Here is a 19,978-nt window from a genome sequence, read left to right on the forward strand (position 1 = left end):
CACACCAGACCGTGCTGCAGACCCCCAGCAACAGATGCATCCTCCACTCCCCGCCAACAGATGCACATATTAATCTCACACAGATTGCAAAGTCACAACCTCCCCTGTCCTAGTTTGCATTGAATCTTCTATGGTTTTTTTTCCACTCTCTGTCTCCTCCAGCAGTCAGAGCAGAAGCAGTGATGTTCAGTTTGACATTGCCTGTTCTCTCCCTATTTCTGTATGCTTCATCATCATTAATGCAAACTACCCCCCCAACACATACACACCCCAGCTTAAAACACACGACATGGTGCTGGCTTCCAGTGATTCCCTAAAGGATTAATATATTCTGGAGGAGTGGTCCCAGCAAGACATTGGGGGAGGAGAGTTGGAAGAGAAGAGAAAGGATGCAACAGAAGCTAGTGTAGAGTTGCAAGAGGTCTGATCGCAGAGAGAGAGGAAAAAAGAATAAAAATGAACCAGGTGTTTGGCTTTTTGGGAATAAGGCAATACAGAGCAAGAGGAGTGCTTGGAGCCATACAGAGGGCATCAAAGCCCTTATCCTCAAAATCCTTCTGACATCACTTTTCTGATCAGCAGCACCTGCCAGTCTTTAATATAATAATTAATCAGAGGCAAAGGAAGAAAGCTTGCCAGGATGCAGATACCTGAGATATATGGGCTCCTCCATTCTGATGGTGATGCTTAGCTGCCTACCATTGGGATGACCAGGCTGTCTGGACACCACCCTGCTTTGGCTGCCTATTGTGAGCTCTAGTCTGCCTGGTCTTGATGCTCCTAGCCCTGAGAAACTGCAGCCTTGCTTTTTATGTGGGCAAAAGGACAAAAAGTCAGACTGGATTTTGGTTATTTCCCAATGTAACCTAAACTGGGGAGAGTCTCTTCATTGTCCACCTAGCTTTCCATTGCACCTTGATCTATCCCCATCCTTACCTGCAGGACTATTTGCTGCTGGATTCTCTATACAAGTAGCTGCTGATACCAGGAAAGATTTATTCAGTCATTGTTTAACTGAGCATTTCTGGATTTACCTGTGCCTACCTTCCTACTTATAAGACACATTTAAATACCACCAGGACAACTTTGGAATTTTAAGAACTTTGAGACATTGATACTTGACATTTTCTTCTGCTGGTCCAAGGATGCTCAAGGTAGGAGAAGCTTTGTATGGACAAGTCTCAGCTGTATTTTGCTAAAGGAAGTCTTCAATTGCTCCTAATTACCTTTATGTATCTTCCAAGTATTTATTTTAGAATGAGGCACCTGGAGGTCACCTTTACCTTCTCACCCTTGGATGCATCTTATGTCTTTTAAAAGCCTCCACCAATGGTTATATCACACAGGGGCAAATGTTTGCTCATTGTCCAGATTCACTTAAATTAAGACAGAAGGACGTGGTTTTAACCCAGGAAGCCTTACAGCTCTCTTCCCAAGGGCCAGCCCTTTGCACTGCTTGCTCTGCATGGGTACAAAAAAGGAGAAGATATTGGACTGAGGGGTCCAAAAGCTTTCAGTACTGGTTGTGCTTAGACTACAGGATCTGGTTGTCTAGGAAAAAGAGAAAGATCGGAGGTGGCTTTGGTGGGTGAAAGTAAGCCAGCAAAAAGTGTGGAGAGGGGTATAGACTGGAATTGGTGGAAGGCTGGAAGTCCAAGTTTGGAGACATTGTGGAGAAAGAATTGAATTCAAGATTTGGTCCTTTTAAAGACACAAAAGCCTTAAAGTGAGCTAAGAGGACTTTGAGAAAAGAACACTCTTTGGGTCAATTGGGTTTAGAATCAGTGAGGGCATCTAAAGCCTCAGGGGGGTATTGGGGAAAAAGGAAAAAAAATCAGAGCTGTAGAAGTTTGTTCTGAAGCTAACAAGGTGGTCTTGCTAACGCAGGCAGGAGACAAGTCAGAAGGTGGTCTTGTTGATGGCACTGCGCACTGGCACGGCTTGGTTTGGGCAAGTCCTGCACAGAGCCTCCAGGCTGCAGGGTACCTGGTCCAGAAGATCCAGCAGCCTCCTTTGCCTCTCTTCATCCCAGGAAAACGAGCAGGGAGTGGGGAGAGGTGACCACCAACCCTGCATCCACCACCATCACAACCACCCACTCCACTCCCACTCTCCAGGTGCCCAACCCAGCCATTGCTGTCTGCAACTTCCCAGTGCCCTCTCCACCATCAGGACTGGGGGACATGATCCCCTCAGCAGCCGGTTGCTGGCGGCCATGAAGCGGCAGAACGTGCGGACCTTGTCCCTCATCATCTGCACGTTCACCTATCTGCTGGTGGGGGCCGCAGTCTTTGATGCCCTGGAGTCCGACTATGAGATGAGGGAAGAGGAGAAGCTCAAAGCCGAGGAAATTCGCCTGAAAGGGAAATATAATATCACCAGCGAGGACTACCGACAGCTGGAATTGGTCATCATGCAATCAGAACCCCACCGAGCTGGGGTCCAGTGGAAATTTGCTGGTTCCTTCTACTTTGCCATCACTGTCATCACTACTATAGGTAAGTGACCATCTTAAGTATGGCTAATGGATGGGTTGGTAGCTGGTGTCCAGAGTTGGGGTCACTTTTGAAGAACCCCAACCCAACAAGAAGACTTCATAAATTGTTCTTCTTCTTAGGTTTGGCCAACTCTTGTGGATTAGGCAAATCAGAGTGACCTGTGAGTGGAAAGTTGATGAAGAACTAGAGATCTAAGCATTCATTTCAGAGTTCTGTAGGTTCTAAAGACTTAATAACCCAATCATTGAAGTCACAGTTGTCTATAGCAATGTGATTTACAAGAAACTGTAATGTCGCAAGAGGACATCCTTAGACTTTCAGTCCTTCAGCAAGAGCACAAAAGCCTGTAAATTGTTTATTGGTTTAAATTTTGCATCAGTTTTAGTGCATCAATTTTTATGTCATCATCACCACCATTGTATGAGGATGGTGTGGTCACAGAGTTGGCTAAAGTTTGAAGAATTGAGACACCAACCCAAGAGGATAGATAACTTCATAAGTTGCTGGACTTCTCAGGCTTGTTAATTAGACAAATCAGAGAAAGTTGTAGGTCTAAAGTTTTCTAAAGAACTAAAAGTATCTCTAGATTCATATTTAATGTACAGCGCTGCATGATATGTTGGCGCTATATAAGTCTTGTGTATTATTAATAATAATAATAAAACTAATACATACCCCAGTATATCCACAGCAGCCTTAGAATTAGCATTCTAATCCTTTAAGATAGCAATTGTCACTGTGACACAATACTTTGTGCATGCTTAGACCTGTAGTCCCCATTAAGGGGAATCTGCTGGAGCCTGCAGCAAGCACAGCCTGGTCTCTCCATAACATAAGTTATCTATTGCATCATTTGCTACATTAGTTGTGGTGTGTACATATAAACACTTGAAGCTCTTAACATTGAATAAGCCTGAAGGAAATACAGTATGATCTTATAGTAGAGCAGCTGTTGTCTTTTGCATTGCTGGACTATTATTTTATCATTAGCCTGTGTACAGAAGGATTGCTCACACTTGTAGTTCAACAGCTGCTAGCTGTCAGAAGCCTGTTGCAAACACAATGACTGTTTCTGTTACAGAACATTCTCTGTTGTCTTACTGCTGACTTAATTTGGGGTTGGAAATGTTGTAAAGGAAGAAAAAGCTTAGACAAGGAGTTGTGCAGCAGCTAGGTTGGCTAATGATATAAATATACCCAATCACATATATTCATTTACATATAGCACATTTGTATGTTTAATGTGTCCTGGCAATCTCCGAAATGTGAATAGAAGTCATCAATACATTTGCAATATAAAGGGTCTATCAAGCCTCTTGCAGACTTTGCATTACCATCATTATAATTACTGGTTGCAATGTGTAGGCTTGTGTAAAGTTTCCCTTTTTGTGCAGAAGGCATGCTTTGACTTATAGTTCTCCAGCAGGATCTTGCTTCAAGCCCTTTATGTTAATCAAATAAATGTCACGCTGTGTCTGTTTGTATTACTTTTATTCGGGGATTATTAGCGGTGTGGTTGTCCTGATAAAATTAAACGCAATATAAGTCTGCAGCAAGCATAGCCTGATATTAATGATTAGAATTTATTAACATTTGTGCAGAATCTATTCTATGAAATAACTAATATTGGGAACTTTTGATGAACTTTAGAAAAAGCAGAAATGGAGACAAAGGTTGTACTTTTATTTGTAGTTCTACTGCAGCCAAATACCTAGAAAGTGTAAAATCACAATTATCACTCATCTCTATAATGTATGATTACACAATGATCTGTAATGCGTACTGACGTATATCTTTTACATTACTGCCACATTTTAGCATGAAATCTGCCATGCATAGACTTGTAGTTCCCCAGCAGCCTTAGACATATTTTACATTCAGATATCATTTTCTACACCACAATACCAGTTATCATCTGCATGACTTGTGATCTGGTTTAACATTAACTCAAATGTGTACAAATCCAGCCTCAAGTCCTGCTCTAGACGGCCATTAAATGCTACCTAAGCGATTCTTCACCGTAACAAGTCTGATGTGATCTGGAAACGATAATTTCATGGTTACAGCAAATGGTTATTTTATTTATTTCATATCAGCACACTTAAAATTAAAATTCAAAAATGTTCCTAGAGTCTGGGTTCTTTTTTTAGATCCATTTATCTGGAGGTGATATTCGTAATATCATAGATGCTGGAGAGGTGAACCACTTGATCATTTCTTAATGTGTTGAGTTCCTGGGTCTGCACACTGGTTATATGAGGGGCTTCTGCAATCTCTGTGTTAGATTCCCATGTCTGTGCACCTTCTGGATCCAATATGAGGGGTTCTCACCTTCCTGGACTGAATTCCCAGGTTTGTAGACCTGCTGTGTCCATTATAAGGGGCTCCAACCATCTCTGTGCTGGGTTTCTGGGTCTGTACCCCTGCTATATCCAATATGATGGGCTCTTACATACCTGCACTGAGTTCTTGGGTCTGAAAACCTGCTGTGCCCAATATAATGGGTTCTTACATACCTGCACCTGAGTTACCAGGTCTGCACACCTGATGTGTCCATTATAGGGGGCTTTTACCATCCTTGTGATGAGTTTCTGGGTCTGTACACCTGCTGTGCCCAATATAATGGGTTCCTACACCCCTCCACTGATTTACTGGGTCTGCATACCTGCCGTGGCCATTATAAGGCGCTACAATCTCTGTGCTGGATTCCTGTGTCTGTACCCCTGATATATCCAATATGATGGGCTCTTACACCCCTGCACTGAGTTACCTGGTCTGCACACCTGCTGTGCCCAGTATATTAGGGGTCTGTACACCTGCTGTGCCCAATATATTAGGTTCTTACACCCCTGCACTGAGTTACCGGGTCTGCACACCTGCTGTGCCCATTACGAGGGGCTCCTACCATCCTTGTGATGAGTTTCTGGGTCTGTACGCCTGCTGTGCCCAATATTCCCTGTTGGAATTTAAATGTATTTTATGAAACAGAAACGGGAGAAGGTAGAACATGCAAAAGCTGGGTGGAATCACCAAAATTCCCAGGTGGCCAGGAACAGAGTCAGGAATTAAATACAAGAGATATCTTAGTATTCAAGATATATAAAAAGACAACGATTGACTCATCCCACCCAACATATAACCATATATCTCTGTTGGTTAGACTGAATCTGGCGTCGGTGAAAAAGTATTTAAATATGCAGCTGCTAACTAATTAGATAAATATTCAGGATTCGGTGTTTGCAGAAAAGTTACACTGTAACATTCATCTCACTATGAGACCATATTGAATTATTATTCCCAGATTGCTGCCTAGATCATCAATTTATCTTCATGCTATTGGATCAGATTTAAATAGATGGAGAGGAAACTTATTGATTTTGTCATTTCTGGTTATTAGCAATGACAGAAGGATTTTTAAAATGAATTGCAATTTCTATAATATTTTAGCGTTCTGTACAATAATCTTCTCCATATGGGGCTGATTCTGGGCTTTACAGAGATAAACATGATCATTTAAAATACCATCATTGATGGATTGTGGTGATTCCTGTTTTGTAATGGTTTCCTTTAACCACAAATATTTAACTTTTGTAAACCTGGACTTTAATTCTTGGGTGCTATTTTAGGTTTGTGCTTCGTCGGCAGTGATCATTTGGTTGATATATTCTGCTTAGTCTGTGATCTTTGTAATGTAGATGGATTGCTGTTCAGGAGATCCATATCCAAGTGGTCAGATTTGTGTGTGTGTCGATCCTGTTATCGGACCATTACCCAAGAGAGTTGTCATTTTCCAAGCTGGGATTGATTTCCCTCCTGGGCTGGGGTGCTGGACAGCTCCATCCATAGAAGAGGCAGTGATACTCCTATCCTAGAGACTATAATATTATTACACAGTATTTATATAGCGCCATCATATTACACAGCGCTGTACAAAGTCCATAGTCGTGTGACTAGCTGTCCCTCAAAGGAGTTCACAATCTAATGTCCCTACAATAATCATATGTTACTAAAACAGTTTAAGGTCAATTTTAGGGGAAAACCAATTAACCTAACTGCATGTTTTTGGATTGTGGGAGGAAACCCACGCAAACACAGGGAGAACCTACAAACTCTATGCTTCTACAGATGCAATATGAACTCCTATGGTCTAATGTAGGGTTGTCCTATACTAGGCCCCGAGGTCCAAGATCTGCACACATGGATGTAGTTTTGTAGATTCAGTACAAGGAGTAAACAATGATTCTTAATATGCAAATCTTGGCCTGTATGTGGCCCCCCGTGATGTAAGTTGGACAGGTCTGGTCTTGCGGCTGGTCGCACAATATTTACATACTTTGTGATGGAAGATCTCATTGTGGTGCAGTCACCAAAATTAAAGTAGAGATTCCTATGGTGTACTATGAGCAGCCCTAACAGTTAGATATAAGACCAAAAATCAAATAAATCCTATACAAACCTTTACAAATTTTTTAGAGTTGGCTTAAAACATTTTTAGTTTTTGTTAAAACAAAACTGGTGATTCAGATTTTTTAAAATCTTCCTGGTATGACGTGACAACACTATGTCTGTTTTTTCCAATTATGCTTCTGGGTTGTCACATGGGAAAATAAAACATGTTGACATACCTCACATGGCAAACTGACAATATTTATGCAAAGCACAACCATTTCAGTGTTGGTGCCATGCATATTATTTATAGATATGGAAGACCTTCTTCTCTGTGACAATGTTCAAGCCTGTCAGCAAATCACTATATGGATCCTATGTGCATAATAATGGCCATTAGTCTTGACCAGTGATCCCTGGACGAGCAATTAAACATTTTCAAGTTTCTTCTTCTTTTATTCAATGAGAAGAATGTTTAATATTTATTTATGTTCCCAATATCAGAGCAGTTGGAGATCCAGGATTCAGAACCAACCCAATTCCCCCTGCCCATGCATGCGATTTCAGAGGTCATTTCTAAAGGCCAGACACCCCTTCTCTTCTAAAGATAATCATTTGTTTCTTGAAGATTTTCTGAATGTATCTGCAATATAATGAAGGCAGCTAACCCGTTAGACTTCCTGAACACCGTGTCATATCTCTCTCCTGTATGTACGGAGCCATGGAATAGTGAATGAGACCAAACAGATCTTCTGCAGATGAAAAGAATGAGAGGATAAAATAGGAGAGAAATAGGAAAATGAGGAAGGAGACTAACAAAATCTTCATTCTATTAGGAGAATATCTGTTGATGAAGGAAAGGATTTTTAAAAATCATTTGCTATTAGCCAGCAAAAGTTTTAAATCCTAGACCAGATCCATTTCAGGTTTGCTTGATCACACTCCTTCACTGATGAAAGTGTAGCCTTGGAGAGCTTTAATAAATGAGGGCCAAAGAATCAATCCTGAATGATCTATTATCAGATACACATTCTTAGCATGATACAAATGTATGTACGGGATACGCACAGACCAAACATCACACTTTTGTTATAAGGTGTATATAATGAGATATCCACTCCATGTATAGATGACGAATCTCTCACATTCTATAGGAAAACAGACTTTCTAAGGACAATGGGGGAGTACGACGACCCAGCACTGCTCACTGTATTCTGCACTTACAATCCACACATAATTCTCTGTGATCCCTGGGCCCTCTCCATACATTGTGACGCTGATAGTGCCTTGGTTAAGTAGGAATGATTGTTATTTACACACAGGGCCCACACAAAAGTATATATACGTATTATGTATATTGTAATTTATCAGTTAAACCTCTGAACTTATCACTCTTTAGAGATTTACCAGAATGTGCAATAATCCATCAACCAATCAGGAATCATTTTAATTCTTTTTTCCAATAATAACTTGTTAATGAATGGTTGGTACAGTTTTCTTCACACTGTCTCTTGGCCCTGTGCTATATTCATATCTTCAATGTGAAGCAGCTAACCAACTTTGTATCCAAATTATTGTCAAAACATCACAAAAAAAGTAACCTTGGAATTGGCATCTATTATCTGTTGTCACTATGCAACTTCCTAATAATAGGCTAGAGATTGGAGTACAGCAAAGCCCTAACTGGACATTTATTTGCAAAGGTACGATGCTTGTTGTCACCCTGCAATTAAAAAATGCTGTGAGTGATCTGTTTGGAACAGATTAACAAAAATACCTTGTAAAGTGGTTTGCTTAAATCTAAAATCTGTCATATAAATGCTGTTGTGATTTTTTTTCTGGTTCTGTGTAATAATGAAGCATAAAACAACTCCTAAAATTGTATTTGTGTATGAACTTCCTATAATACAGACCAGTCATTGCTGCTCTCTCTCCTTGTGCAGGGTGACTGGTCTTGTATCCGCCCCCTCCAGTGGATTCCTGCAGACATTCTGTAGTGGGTGGACCTTCTGGGTCCCTCCCACAGCTCTGCTCTGTGTACCGGCAATGTACATCACAGTGATAATGTCATCATTGATCCTACAAGGTAAATCTTTTAAAAGGACCTACAAAGTGGGTTATGGATGTTGAAGAATATAATAAAAGCTGCATTCTTTGAAAAAAAAAAAAGCCATGCAAATGTCATATAGCGATTCTTATCTAGAATACCATTCTGATTGGTAGCCAGGACTTTTTACGTCATCATATACAATGCAATGTAAATATAAATGGTGGAGCTAAAATTTCTCTGCAATTCAGCTTTGAGTTAAACTTTTCATATTTCAGCTTTTAGGAAAATTGTATACACTGGGCCTGATTTATGAAAGTTCTCTAAGGCTGGAGAGGATACACATTCATCAGTGAATCTGGGTGATTCAGCTAGCTAATTAATCTGGTCCAGGATTGAAAACATTTGCTAACGAATAGCAAATAAAGGATATCCATTCCAGCTTAGCTGGATCACCCAGGTTCACTGATGAAAGCATATGTTCTTCAGCTCTTCGGTTACAATTTGAAGCTGATGAATCCTGGCAATGTCATCTTGGAATATGTCTATGCCATCAGAGAAGAAACAAATTTATTAATGAAAAAAGTCATTCAGTATATTCTGGGAGTCAGCTGACCTCATTTTTGGGCAAATAACATTGCTAAACCTAGACTTGAGCAACTGAAGCAACCCAGATTATAATATAGCCCCCCACAGGCACCCTATATCATAACACTGCCCCCACAGGCACCCCAGATCATACCATTGCCCCCACAGGCACCCCAGATCATTTCACTGCCCCCCACAGGCACCTCATATCATTTCCAATACTCACCACCAGGAGGCGTGATGTAATTAAAGTTTCTAAAGTACACCCTTAATGATAAAGTTCAAACATTTCCAATACTCACCACCAGGAGGCGTGATGTAATAAAAGTTTTTAAAGTACAGCCCTAATGATAAAGTTCAAACATTTCCAATACTCCCCACCAGGAGGCGTGATGTAATTAAAGTTTTTGAAACACAGGATGTGGATTGCAATGCATTTTTCATGCTTGTTTGTTAAATTTGTTGCACAAATGACAAAAATAAAACAGATCTGAGTACATGGAATTGTTCTGCAGCCAAGGTGGCAGCTGGTATCTCTTGGCATGCACTCACTGACTTCATTCCAAGACCACTTGTGAGTTGTAATGTTTGCCATCCAAGCTCACTGTCCTGCAGTAAACAGGGGCTGGGATTGTTTTTCATTCCCCTTCGTGTCCTCAGAGACGTTTTTATAAATCCCGGCCCGGGGTAGCTTTGTTAGAAGATATTCGTATAAAATAACTTTATTGTATAACATTTAGGAAGTGCAGGAATGGAAGGACAGAAATGGAGGATAGCGTTTGATACAACTTGAAGATGGCATAAGTTTATTCTTCTGACGCAATGCTCCCATTGTGCAACCTTCTGCTGCTCCGGGTGTAACCCCCCATGCCATATGCTGCACAATGAGCTCAGCTTTCTTCTCTAATAACTTTAGGACAGTGAGGCTGCGGTGAGGTTACAGCTTCCTTACACCAGGGAACCTCGGGGGTGACACTACATGTAGCTTCTACCCACGGCTGCCCCATAGAAAATAACTGGTGGTGGCAGAGGGCTATTCCGTACACTCACTACTGCCTATCAAATGTGTAGGCGCTGGTCCTTTAAGTAGGTGGAGCCGGCCCCTGGGGGTACCTCAGATTATAACCCTGCCCCCCACAGGCACCTCAGATCATACCACCTGTCCCAACAGGTACCTCAGATCATAACACTGCCCCCCCCCCCACAGGCACCCCAGATCATAACACTGCCCCTAAAGTCACCCCATATCATGACACTGCCCCCGAGACCCTTCAGGATTTGTTTTTAGCCAGGCGGTGTATATAGAAAAAGATGATAATTAAGGAATTAAGGAATTAACTGGTACTAGTTGACTTTCACTTTGCGCCATGGCGTTTCGGTAGAGAATTAGGTATTTTGCAGCTGCCGCCTCCTCCCGGTGAGAGGAACCGCTGTGTATTTGTTTTCCTCACTAGAAATCCTCTGGCTGTATTACTTGTTGTAGTTTCACCTATTCTCTTATGAGCCCGAAGTGTGACACTTGCAAAAAGGCGCTATGAGAAGTGTTACTTTTTTTTTTTTTTATATTCATGAATACAAGGACGGTTCTGCTCTCTGTAGTGCAATAATAATTCCAGGAATCTGTTAACTGCTTCTGCAATTAAACCGCATTTCAGCCTCGCCATTCCAGCTGAGAAGAACGCATTAATTGGACGCGTTACAAGTAAATTCCAGCCCGTGGAACGCTGTCGAGGGGGTGGGAGCCGCTTTTGTGAACGTCTCAGTGCTTCCATCCCCTCTCTGCCATTCCCCTTGGCTTTGCCCATGTCGGCCTTCATTCCGTTACATAATCTACCAGACCTGCAGGGCTGATGTCATTTTCTCTTGTGGTTTTCATTTTTCTCGGCTTCCTTTAAAATCCATATGTTGATTCCTTATGGCATATACTAGCTCAACACAAATGTCATGCTTTAATAAATAATTAGGGGCGCATATGGATATACTAGTAATATCAACTGCAAATAAATCCTTTGAGGTCTCATCTGGTCTATGTGCGGTGCTGAATGGAATTCTCCACGCATTATATACACAACACAGAAATAGGAATAGCACAATAAAACATACCGGTATTTCACAATATAAAGTCTATAAATGTTCAATATGTACTTTTAACACCTTCCTTGTCCTTGAGTGACAACACTGCTCCTCCAATGATACAATGCAATGATCGTTGTCACCCTAGTACAGGACGCTTACTACTATCAAAATCACCAGGCAAAAAAATAAAGGAAACAATAACATAAATAAATAGAAAAAATGAATCAAGCCACCATCTCTAAGAACTGGTAAACTGCAATGTATGACATATGTTCTCTTAAGATTAGTTACGCTTTATTATCAATGCTCTTCTTTATTTCCTGCAGCCTAACATTCTAAAACAATAACCCTTACTCAACCACTACAAAATATTTAATCTTCAACTTGGTTCTGCGTTTTCTGAAGTTGTTTTCAGTCTTTCTAAATCTCCAACTTTATTAATATAATACTTGATGGTCCTGCCATGAAAGTCCTTGTATAGATGTGACCTCGTTTAGGGTACATGTGTCTTCCAAATGTGGTCTTGCTTTGTCTCCCTGATCCGGGTGGTTGTCCCGATACATATTGCCCAAATATGATCCATTATTATCACAATCAGGAGTTCCCAGTGTAATGGGAACTCCTGATTGTGATAATAATGGATCATATTTGGGAAGCTGGTCATATGTAGTTGATTAGTAAATGTAGACCAGAAGTGGTTAAAATAGGCTGCAGCATAAAAAACAGCAATGAGATGCAAAATAAAGGATGAAAACAAGCTCCTATATAAAAACAAAAAGTAACATTAAATTTAATGATATACAGTGTTTTAATGGATCTCTTTATGGGGTTTTCTACTATGTATCAGGCCATGGTTAGTGTATGGTTGGAAGAAGGAACTCATGGGTGGTCATGGACTACTATGATGGTTCACTCCACGCTGTTACATTACACTGGGAACTCCTAGGCAGCCATGGGCTGATACAATAATTTACTGTTGCTTGGAACTATACATTTTGTTTCTTGGTAGCCTTGAGCTGATATGATGGTTAACTCTACCCTGGAACATTAGATTGTGAGCTCCTTGGCAGGCATGTACTGATTTGATGGTCCTCTGGTCCCTGGAACATTAGATTGTGAGCTCCATGGCGAGCATAGGCTGATTTGAAGGTTTGCTGGTTCCTGCAACATTAGATTGTGAGCTCTTTTATGGGCATGGGCTGATTTGATGATCCATTGCTACCTGGAGCATTACATTGTGAGCTTCTTGGTAGGCCTGGACTGATTTTAGGGGTCACTGATCCCTGTTAAATTAGATTTTGAGCTCCTTGGCGGGCATCGGCTGATTTGTTGATCCACTGGTCCCTGGACCATTAGATTGTGAGCTTCTTGGAGGGCTTTGAGTGATTTGATGGTTTCCTGCTCTCTGGAACATTAAATTGTTAGCTCCTTGGAAGGCATGGACTGATATGATGGTTCATTTTACCTTGGAACATTACATTGTGAGCATCTTTGTGGGCATGGACTGATTTTTTGTTCCAATAGTCCTGAAACATTACATTGTGAGCTTCTTGGTGGACATTGACTGGTTTGATGGTTCATTGTTCTCTGGAACATTATATTGTAAGCTCCTTGGCAGCCATAGATTAAGATGATGGCTTACTGGTCCCTGGACAATTGGATTTTGAACTCTAGGTTGGGCATGGACTGATATAATAGTTCTATGATCCACAGAACATTACTTTGTTAGCTCCTGCATGGGCATGGACTGATTTGATGGTTTACTATGCTTCAAAACATTACATTGTGAGCTTCTGGGTGACCATGGACCAATATGATGGCTCACTGTACATTGGACCATTATATTTTCACCTCCTGGGTAGCCATAGGCTGATTTATTGGTTTATTGTTCCCCTAAAATCTATTCAGGTGTAATGAGGAGAGTTGTGATGAATGGACAACTCACTTCCATCGATGTATGTTCTGTTTTTGTGACTTGCTGAACCACTGGCAATATACTTGTTCTGTGTCAGTGGCTAAAGAAGAAGACAGGCAGCTAGAATTTTTTAGGAATGAGAGGACAGAATAGGCCAATGGTGCACATGAGTAGAAGAACACAGATCTAAAGTGTCAATGCAGCCTAATCCAGTTTATAGGAGGGAATGTGGTGCTGAAAGAACAGCTCAATCCATAGAAGAGACCGTAATACATAGAAATATATAATATACAAAATATATTATACAAATTTATCAGAAGAATTTTACTGCACCTAAACTTTTATCCAACCTTTTCTATTTTTTCATTTGTTATTTTAAAATGGCTGGTTTCTAGTTAAATACATTTTGTAAAAGAATAAATATGAGTTTAACTGATTACATATTGTGTATTAATACTTTGTTATCCACAGGTCTGCTGGTTTGTAGCTGGGAAACATATACCCCATATGTACTTTTCTTTGGAAGTACTTTTTTGGAAGTACTTTTTTGGAAGTACTTTTTCCTCCCAAATAAAAGATGAGTGGCGATCAAATAAACATTTGTTGTTAGATATCACATCTAATTTTATTTATTGGTCACATGCTGGCTAAATATTCTGTACAAGCTGCTACTAGTTCTAATACTGCTATTATAACAACTTCTAGTACTACCATGACTACTGGTGTTGCCACCAAAACTATTACTACTGGTAGTATTACTACAGTTATTTCTCCTGCTACTAATATTACATCTATAATTGCTGTATCCACTTATATTACTGTAACAATTACTAATACCATTACTACGAATGCCACTTTTATTGCTACTCCTATTACTTCTACTATTCCTATACCTTTTGCTTTACGTGCTGGTACCATGTTTAGTTGTAGAATTGCTACAGTTATTGTTACATATTCAGCAACTACTGCTAGTATTACTAATACAACTACTAATACTTCAACTAATAATACTATTTCTAATTCTGATACCAATCCTTTTACTAATACTAATTTTATTACACATACTAATACTTCTTCTATCTTATACTTCTTATCTACTACTACTACTCCTGGTAAAGATATTTCTATCACTTCTACAGTTACTACTAATATTAATACTACTATTACTACTGCTGTTACTTTAACTATTACCTGTGCTACTAATATTATTACAACTAGTAAAAATACTATTTCTACTAGTAACTTTACTATTGGTTTTTTAACTACCATTCCCTCCACCACTTTTACCATTACTTCTGTTACTTAAATTTTTAATATTTTGTTTATTGTTACTGCTTTAATACAACTACTATTGCTATTACTACCTCTTCTTAATCTACTACTACTACTATTATAATAATAATAATAATAATAATTATTATTATAAATACTAACCCTACTACTTTTACAGCTACAGCTACTATTATTTATATCACCACTATTACATGCACTATCACTATTTCTACTTTTCTACTTCTTTTATTACTATTACAGCTATTAATACTTATATTGCTAAAATTATGTGTGCTGATTCTATACATACAACCCCAACTATATATATTATTACCTATACTACTATTATCACATGCATTATTACCACTATTTCTTCTTCTTCCACTACTGTTTTCTTATAATTACTACTTACTACTATTACTACTACTTCCTATACTATTACTACCACCATTAAAGAAATACTACCACTGCTACTTTTATTACTACCTCAACTTAAACTTCTAATATTACATGTACTAATACTATTACTACTTCTTCTAGCACCACTTCTTCTACTTATTTTCTTTTTATAAATACTACTGTTAGTACTATTACAGCTACTAATACATAAATTTGCTAAAAATACATGTACTAATACTATTACAACTTCCTCCAGTACTTTCCTACTACATTTACTACTATATATCCTAATACTACTATTATACATACTGCTTCTTCTACTACTTTTTATTGAGAATACTACCCTTACTACTTTTAGTAATACTTACTAATACTACTAATATTACTACTATAACTAGTATTCTCACTGTTAGAATTACAATTTCTACTACTAGTACCACTACTACCATTGCTAATACTAATTTTTCTACATCTACTTTTTTCTAGTACCACTACTATTATAAATACTAACCCTATACTAGCCCTATTTCTTTTATTACTACTATAACTAATTTAACTTATAATAGTAATACTATATGCACTAATACTATTTCCAGTGCCTCTACTACTAATAATCCAAATATTCCTACTACTTTTACTACTACTACTAAAGCTGGTATAACTTATAATACTAATATTACATGTACTAATACTATTGCTACCTCTTCTACTACTATTGGTAATGTAAAAAATACACCTGCTACTTTTATTAATAATACAACATAAACTACTAATATTACATGTACTAATACTATTGCTACCTCTTCTACTACTATTGGTAATGTAAAAAATACACCTGCTACTTTTATTAATAATACAACATAAACTACTAATATTACATGTACTAATACTTTTACTACTACTATTGCTATTGTAAATACTATCATTACTCCACCTACTACTTATTACAGTTACTAATAGTTATATCACTAATAATACATGTATTAATACTTAATTATTTCCTCTAGTACTAATACTATTCTAAATATTACCCATGCTACATTTACTACTACATATACTAATAATAATGCAGCTAATATTACACTCTATTTCTACCTCTTCTACTCTCTCTCAAATAATCATTATTACCATTGCTATCACTATTTTTCTATGTCTACTTCTACTACTACTATTGTTACTAACTCTAGTGCTTTTATCACTACTATACCTATTTTGCTTTTTTTATATTACATGCACTACTACTATTTCTCCTTCCTCTACTACTATTATTAATTTGATAAATACTACTTTTACTACTACTACAACAACAACGAATATAACATAAAAGACTAAAATGTATTGTACTAATGTTATTATTACCTTATTCTAATACATTTTCATGTACTAGTGCTATTACTACTACTACTAGTATTTTTTATACTACCACTAATAGAATGTCTAATATTATTATCACTATTTAAGTTTTGGATATATTGCAGAAGGTTTAGAACCTCCATCTGTTATTACTTTTTTTGCTGGTCCTATTTAGGTGTTCTCTCCTCTGTACCTTTCCTGGGACAATATTGCCACCATGTAATGTGTAATAATAATCATAGTGTAGAGAATAGAACAGTCTGGAGTGATTAATATACAGCACAAGTAACAATGTGCAGCATGATATTATACATAATGAAGATGTTGTACAGGGGTCTGGGGTGTGTAATGTACATCACAGTGTAAAGCAATGTAGCAGCATTGTGAATTATGTGATGTACAGCACAACACAGAGATTGCACCACTCTGTAGTATGCAATGTTGGTTCTTCTGAATGTTTTGTGAAATTTACTTTATTTTTCTAACTTTTTATAATACCTGTTTTCACATCTAAGAGATTTGCTATCTAACATGGCGTGCTTGGTAATTATTTCCTTTCTCACAGATAATTACAGAACGTTATAGGGTTGTGATATTCTATCAATAGCTCAGATCAGTGAAATTTAAGTAAATAGTAGTGTTGGTGTTCGAATTCGGGTTGTCCTTATACTCGACCTGAATAAGGCTGTTCAAATTTGGATAGACCTGACGGGATTCGAAGGCGCAACTTCGTGTGTAAAAAAATGTGTTAAAAAAATTAATGTTAAAGTAATTTATTGAATGTGTGTGATTTGTGTAACTAACTTTTATTATTTGCAGGTTATTTCACAATGAAAGGATGATTATCCTCCTGTCAGTGTGGGATCCCCGGGTGCTAGAGGTTAAATGGGGACAAGTTTCCCCATTCATCACCTCTAGTGCTCTGTGATTGGCTGAGGAAAGGTAAACCCTGATGACAGGTCAAGTGTCATCAGGATTTTCATTTCCGCAGACAATCACAGAGCACTAGAGTTTTTGAATGGGGAGACTTGTCCCCATTTAGCCTCTAGTGCCCCGAGGATCTTCTCAATTAATGTGGCCACAGTCGCATTCATTGAGAACAGTGTGCGATCCGCGGCACTAGAGGGTAAATGGGGACAAGTCTCCCCATTCAAAAACTCTAGTGCTCTCTGATTGGTTGAAGAAAGCTTTCCTCAGCCAAGCAGGGAGCACTATTACTATTGCTGGATAGAGTTTCTCTATCCAGGAACACAAAACTCTCTGTGTTCTTGGATAGAGAAACTCTATGCAAGAACACATAAAACTAGGGCTGCAAGAGCAATCAGGGGAGCTCTGCTCCCTGATTGCTCTTGGAGTTCTACATAGTCCCTAAAAATAACCCGAATTCTCCCACCATTGACTTTCATGGTGTTCGAATTCGGCATTCGATAACCCGAACAATATCCCCCTATTCGATCGAATAGCTCTCGAATCAAATAGTGAGATATTCAACCAACACTAGGAAATAGTACAGCAAATTACATATAGATCACCAAGTTTATATTATTATATTATGTTTTTTTAATATAATGGGCTTTATATATACATATATCATACATTCCCTCAAATATTTCCTTGTGGGAATCTTCCAGGTCTATGTGCAGTGGCAGTAATTGATTTTCCACCAGGGAATGTTTGAGGGGATGTAAGATTCCCTGCTTTAGAAATGGAGCCATATAAGTGATCAATAAGCACCCGCAGCCCCGGGGATTCTGCTCTTTTACAACAAGAATGAGAACTTCTCATTGCCTTAAGTGTTATTCACTTGAGCACTTGTGTGATCACAGCTTCTGTTGTTGTTTTGTGATTTTATTTTCATACCTTATATTTTTTTTTTTTTTCAGCTATGATCCGACTAAAGAGATATAAATCCAATAACTAAAAAAACAAAAAAACTAAATAAACTGTTAATTTAAAACATATTAATAATTTGTTAAAATGTATCAACTTTCACTAAAATATTACTTGGTAGTGGTGCCATGGGGATGCTCGGGAAGGTACTTCCTGTGGGGTGACAACACTTTGTCCCTGTTTCCTCACTGCTCCCCTGCGTTGCCACCCTGCCATGTACACTTCTGGAGGAGTCTATATGCTTATAATGTAGTTTTGTTCTGCTGTTTGGATCAGGAAACCCACCCTTAAAAGTGCAAGGCAATTGCTGTTGGAACATTTTTTTTGTGGTATCTTTTTTTTATTATTAGTATTACACAGTACTTATAAAGCTCCATCATATTACGCAGCGCTGTACAAAGTCCATAGTCATGTCACTTCCTGACACTCAAAGGAGCTCACAATCTAATGTGCCTACTCAGTCATATGTCTTTTTAATACAGACTAAGGTAATTTTTTTTTTTAGGGAGGGGTAACTAACCTAACTGCATGTTTTTTTGGGGGGATGGAATGGACACCATTCAAACCAGAAACCTAGCACTGTAAAGGCCATACCGCTTACCTCTGAGGCACTGTGCTGCTCATTTTACGATTTATTTCATTTTCTGTATAAAAAAGTTAAAAAAAAGGAAAAATACACTTTTTCCTCTTTGTCAATTAATTCTTTTATTGCATAGTTTTTCCTATTATATTACAATATTGCTATACAAAAAAAAAAGGTAAAACAGCTTTGGGGGTCAGGTGGGGAAAGATTTAACATAGACTTGTTAAAGGTGCCAAGGGGTCAAAAACAAATTAAAATCAAACCTTTTTTCTGCTGTGTTAAATAACAAGCATGTAATTAACTGATCCCCAGAGTTGCTGCTAATTACAATGTATTTCACTTTGTTTGCATTTTAACATACATTGATGATAAAACACCTGTTGCTGCCAATCAGTGCTGAATTAGCTGCTGAAAGCAGCTTTGCTGCACAGATCGGGAACTTTGGTTGTTTAACTGACAGCAGTCCCCTTGTCCCTGGGAAAAGACACGACCATATGTCATAGGTTCTCACCTGGCTAATATAAAACTCTAGGTAAACAACTACTATATATATATATATATATATATATATATACATAGCAAAGAACTATGGAAGCTTTTTGAACTGAGTAATAAGCTAGAGGGGGATGCCATTTTTAAAACTATCTGATCAATTTCCATGCTCTTACTAGAAATGTGGTAACACTAGAACCCCTTAACAGTAAATGCTCCATGAAAGTAACCATCATATATCAACCTCATATATGTTTACCAATATATTTGCCATTTTAAATTATTATAATTAATAAACATTGCTTATACAGGTAATCCCCGGGTTACTTACGAGATAGGGACTGTAGGTTTGTTCTTAAGTTGAATTTGTATGTAAGTTAGAACGGGTACATTGTTTTAATGAATACAATTAGTACAGATGTTTGTCTTAACATATTATTAGGCAGTATGGTGTCAGTTACTGTATAAAATCCTCACTG

The 19,978-nt window shown here is 38.3% G+C and overlaps 1 protein-coding gene across 1 annotated transcript in view; it reads left to right on the forward strand.

Moving 5' to 3' along the window:
- The first annotated feature begins 354 nt into the window (after positions 1-354).
- Positions 355-19,978, forward strand: part of KCNK9 (potassium two pore domain channel subfamily K member 9) — a 100,058-nt gene continuing 80,434 nt past the window's right edge. Inside the window, exon 1 of the mRNA XM_072410627.1 lies at positions 355-2,498. Coding sequence (XP_072266728.1) covers positions 1,919-2,498 — 580 coding nt within the window. The 5' untranslated portion in view covers positions 355-1,918. The remainder of the gene's footprint in view (positions 2,499-19,978) is intronic.

The sequence above is a fragment of the Pyxicephalus adspersus genome, chromosome 5 (genome assembly GCF_032062135.1).
Source record: "Pyxicephalus adspersus chromosome 5, UCB_Pads_2.0, whole genome shotgun sequence".
Lineage (NCBI taxonomy): Eukaryota > Metazoa > Chordata > Amphibia > Anura > Pyxicephalidae > Pyxicephalus > Pyxicephalus adspersus.